Raw genomic sequence first — 5244 nt, 5'->3', positions numbered from 1 at the left:
ACTCAGCATGGAAGAAATTTTCTCGGGATCAACTGCTACCCCATCGACTGAGATTATGTGACCAAGATAGTGTACGCTTGACTGCTCGAATTGACACTTCTCCCTTTTCACGAACAATCGTTGGGCTCTCAAAATTTGTAGAACTGCTTCTAAATGTTGTAAATGGTCTTCCCATGTTGCACTATATATCAAAATATCATCAAAGAATACTAAAAGAAATTTTCTCAAGTAGTCTTTGAATACCTGATTCATAAGGGCTTGGAATGTTGACGGTGCGTTGGTGAGGCCAAAGGCATAACCAGAAACTCATAATAGCCGTGATGAGTTCAAAACGCCGTCTTCTCTGTGTCTTCCGGCACAACTCTTATTTGGTGATATCCTGACTTGAGGTCAAGTTTTGAGAAGTAGCGTGCACCATGGAGCTCGTCTAACAATTCGTCGATCAACGGTATTGAAAATCGGTCCTTAATGGTAATCTTATTCAAGGCCCGATAGTCTACGCACATGCACCAAGAGTTGTCGTGTTTCTTTACCAGTATGACCGGAGAGGAATACGGACTATTACTTGGGCGTACGACACCTGTGGAGAGCATCTCGGCTACAAGCTTCTCGATCTCATTTTTTTAAAAATGGGGGTGTTGGTATGCTCAAACACAAATTGGTTGAGAATTTGCCTTGAGTGGGATTCTATGGTCATGCCCACGAACTGGAGGAAGCCCTTGAGGCTCTGCGAACACATCTCCATAGGAAATCAGAATTTGTTGGAGTGGTTCCACAACCATTTTCTTCTCTTCATGCCACGTAAGAGAGATGGTAGAGCATAGTTGTAGCAAGAGTCCTTGCTTGCTCTTCCTTGTTTCTCGGGTTGGATTCTCCACCATTTTATCCCTACCAGTAGTCATTCCCTTGAGAACAACCACTTCACCCGCCACCTTGTGCTTCATAACAAGGTTAGAAAAATCCCACGTGATCGGTCCCAAGGAACATAACCAATTGGTGCCCAATACCACCTCGTATCCTCCCAATGCCAAGAGATAAAAGTCCACTTTGATTTGGACTCCTTGGACCACCAAGGTAACGTCCTTACAAACACCAGGACTTGCTATTTTATCTCCAGAAGCAATCATTACCTCAAAAGGTTGGTGATGTGTGGGTGAGAGTCTTACCTTTTTTTCCAACTTCAAACTCAAGAAATTGTGTGTGCTACCAAAATCAACCTGTATTGTTACTACCACACGTAACAGCCTACCTGTTATTCTCATAGTCTCTAGGGCTCGCACTCCGCAGATGGCATGTAGAGAAATTTCAGGAACTCCTTCAACTGCCCCAAACGCATCTTGCTCTGGGGGCAGTTCTTCTTCTTCTTCCTCTGCATCACACCCTTCAATAAGAAATAATTTTTTGCATCGATGGACAGGGATGAAACACTCATTATAGTTATAGCAAAGCCCTTTTGATCTTCTTTCATGCATCTCATTGGCCGTTAATCGCTTAATTGGCAATGGATTGATGCCACTCTTGGAGTCCTTGTTACTAGTAATCGGTTTGCGGGACTCAAGTTGTGATACCGTATGCCTTTGTGACATGATCTTTGCCTCGTACAATCGTGCCAGACTAATGGCGCTAGCAAGGGTTGATGGTTGCACTACCAGGACGTCAACCTTAATGGAATCACGGAGGCCACTCACAAAGCAACTCACCTGTCTATTAGAAGAGAGTAGACCCACTTTAGATAAAACCCTCTCGAACTTAGACTGATACTCTCGAACCGATCCTGTCTGCTGCAACTTGGCAAGCTCACCAAAGAAATCCTGGAAGGGAGTGGGACCAAATCTTGCATGGAGCCCTTTGCAAAAGGCTGCCCATGATATCACTCCTACCCCTTGCTTATATAGCTGGTACCAGAGTTGGGCCTCTTCTTCAAGATGAAATGACGCCAAAGCTATCCACTCCTCCTCAGGAGTTTGATGGAACTCGAAGAATTGCTCCACACGGAAAGTCCAACTTTTAGTATCTTCTTCTCCGTTGTAACGGGGAAAATCCAGCTTGACCATCTTAGGTAGGTACGTTTGTTGTGAAGTTGTCGTGCGAACCGGAGGGCTATGCTCGCAGGGTCAGGATGCCCGAAGGTTTTGCGTGGTTACACGAGAATTTTCCCCTACCTCTCCCTCCACCTGGTTCAGTGTAGGACGGATAAGCTTCTCAAACATTTCCCTCATTTTGTCGAGAAGTTGTTGTTGACCTTCTAACTTAGACAAAATCTGTTGTTGTCCTTCATGGAGGGAACTCACCTCACCCTCTAACCATTCTACTCATTGCTCCATTCCCAGGCGCTAATACCAAGTTGGTACAAACGAAGATGACCCCTTCTTCGCTATGATGAACGGATCGGTTTCCCTAAGAAAAATGGAACAAAATCACTTAATGTAGTTGTGGTTCTATAGAGGAAACCACTGCCTCCCTACTCTGTGAGCAGATGTGTTTGGATTTGCAAAGTGCTTCATTTCTTAATCGATAGGGTATTTATCCACCCATACCGTTAACTCATTACACCCTACTACCTCTCCCCATATCCTCATCTACATAAACTTCCCCAACCACTACTTGTAACACTTACACAACCACCACATGTGATCATGCCACTAACTACAGCCAGTAACACATAACAGTAAATAACATAACCACCCTTCCCCACTCCAAGTATGCCACAGTAGGTGTAGGATCCATGCACGTAGAGCCATGCATGTATCAGAACCTGACCTCTCCCTATAAATAATACCTAAAAGATTACACAACCAAATAACTTCAGTAGAACCCAAATTACATTCTAAACTATATTTTCCATATATAAAACTATGCACTGCTAAGATATTTGTAAGGACAGATATTGAAAGTGATTTTTCCACACACTGTAAGTGTGAACTCCTTTTGTAACCACTTTACTACTTTAAATATACTTCTTACCCACTCTTACACAGTCTAGAAAAGAGTTCGAGTACTACATCTCAAATGCAGTTTTGACTAAATCTACAATAGTAAAACGTATCAAATACTTTAACAACTGAGGCTTGACAATATTTATTTAACCAAATATGCAAACAATACAAATATTTTCTCTTGTACCAGCTTCTCTTAATGACCAATATCTGAAACATAAGTCGTAGTTCCATTGACTAAAATTATATGGATATTTTCTTTTTCTATAAAATTTTAGGGAAAAAGGTTTATGTGAGGGAGTGTGACCCCTAAGCCTAAACACATGAGATGCAAAATGATTGGCTCACCCCTTATAAAATGGAAAATGATATCTCTATGGATGTTTTCTCATGTATTACCATTGTTCCTCGCACATGCATAAGAAGTTAATTGGGAACAACACTCCCCATAGAAAACATATTCCCAAAACTTTATTACATATTTTCAACATTATTTTTTTTAGTTTCTCAATATTTAGTTTGGTTCAGTTGTACTATAGTTATGACAGTTAAGGTACTGCTATCAGAGATCCTGGTAGAAAGGAGTAAACATCCTAGTCAGTTTACAAGTATCCTAGTGGGAGCGGGGTGTAACATTAACATTATTGCATAGAATGATGACCAAGTTCTACACATATGTAACATCAGATTCCAACATTGAGATTCTGGTTAAATTGATGCTTTAGCTGAGCTGAATGTCAGTGGATTTCGATGATAGTGTACTGGTGTCTCCACCTTTGTTGGTACTTCCTATGTTGTGCACAAATGTATTATAAGTTGGAATGACTTGTCTTCTGGAATACGAATGCTTCACTTTGATCGCTCATTGGTGTGCGTCTCCATGATTCCAAATATCCAAGATGTCTAATGCATTCTAAACATTAGGTTGCAGACCCCTAGGTTCTTAGAAACTAGTTGCTCATTGGTATATCGAATGTTGTTCCAAATAACTAATACATTAAATTCGTAGGTGTACTGGTCTATATTGTGAATACCTTGTCTTAGATTTTGAAATCTCTAATAACTATTGAGCAAAAAATTCTTACTTAGCTTCTCCTATAATTTTTCTCCATTCGATGATGAGTCATTTACTAGAATTTTGATATAGTTGCTTCTCATGTCTCCACTAGCACTTTCTCGTCCTTGTAATCATACAATGACGATTCCAGCTTGCTAGTTTTCGAGTACATCATCATACTCGAACTCTTCATTTATTACAGCCGGCCAATTGGTGATATCATCTGATGATAACGAACCTTCGAACATGGGTATATCAAACTTGATGGTGATGTCCCATCTTGGTGTAGATCATTATGTATTGCAGTGTTGTTGAGGCCATCTCTCTCGATACAAACAATGACTTTTCAGACAAAGAGGAATATCCATCAGATGCCTCCTCTACATGACTTTGTTGTCACAAAGCATTTCTCAATCTTACAAAATTTTTTTTTTTATGAATAAATAATTTATTACCAAGGGAAGAAGAAATATACAAAGAAGAAAGGGGGGGGGAAGAGGAGGCCTTAGCCAACTAGAGAAACAAAGGCCAAAGGCCAAAGCAAAAGAAAACTACAACTGAACAGTAACTAATCAGCAACATGGCTACAAAAAGGGGAGGGAGGGGGGGGCGGGGGAGAGAGCCGGGGCCAAAACTGAGAAGCTATCAAGTGAGGGGGATGAAGTCAACTGTTTGAGACTTTAAAATGTAACCACAAGCATACGGAACCATATAGCTACGGGTCGAACACAGGGAGAGCAGCCACTTCATTTTTTTTTGCTTCTTTTAATAATGCGAAAGTGAATCGATTAATGATTGTGATCTAATTCTAACTACAGTCCTAAACATATGTATATAACATAACATCCTAACAATTCGTCATATAAGAATTTAAAGACGCAAGCCACGCAATTAAAAAAAAATAATTGAAAATAAACAACCCACGCAATTAAAAAAAAACAATAAAGGAAAAAAATGCTGAAATAAAAATAATGTAAAAGAAAGGGGATAAACTAGAGAGAGACTCACAAGTAGGTTTCTCTACTTAGCCCGAGGGATGCATCATAATATGAGCTTCCCTACTTGACTAGAGAGTCACTCTTACAAGGGTTATTCTACTTGGCTTTAGGGAAAGGGAGACAATTAAAATAAAAACAATAAAATGATGGTTCTATGGCTAGGAAGGGCAAAGCCAACACATACACTAGCCATGAACTTTGGGAGAAAGGGATAGTAATAATGTAACGACTGAAATTAAAATCCTAAATTAAG

At 40.2% G+C, this 5244-nt stretch overlaps 1 protein-coding gene across 1 annotated transcript; it reads right to left on the bottom strand.

Moving 5' to 3' along the window:
• Positions 1-647: 647 nt before the first annotated feature.
• Positions 648-2054, bottom strand: LOC122078063. Its single transcript, XM_042643933.1, has one exon. The coding sequence runs from the start codon at positions 2052-2054 to the stop codon at positions 648-650; it is 1407 nt and encodes a 468-aa protein (XP_042499867.1).
• Between the last annotated feature and the right edge of the window lie 3190 nt (positions 2055-5244).

This window comes from Macadamia integrifolia, chromosome 5, assembly GCF_013358625.1.
Source record: "Macadamia integrifolia cultivar HAES 741 chromosome 5, SCU_Mint_v3, whole genome shotgun sequence".
Lineage (NCBI taxonomy): Eukaryota > Viridiplantae > Streptophyta > Magnoliopsida > Proteales > Proteaceae > Macadamia > Macadamia integrifolia.
The sequence above is the reverse complement of the archived record's forward strand: the minus strand, read 5'-3'. Positions and strand labels throughout refer to the sequence as shown.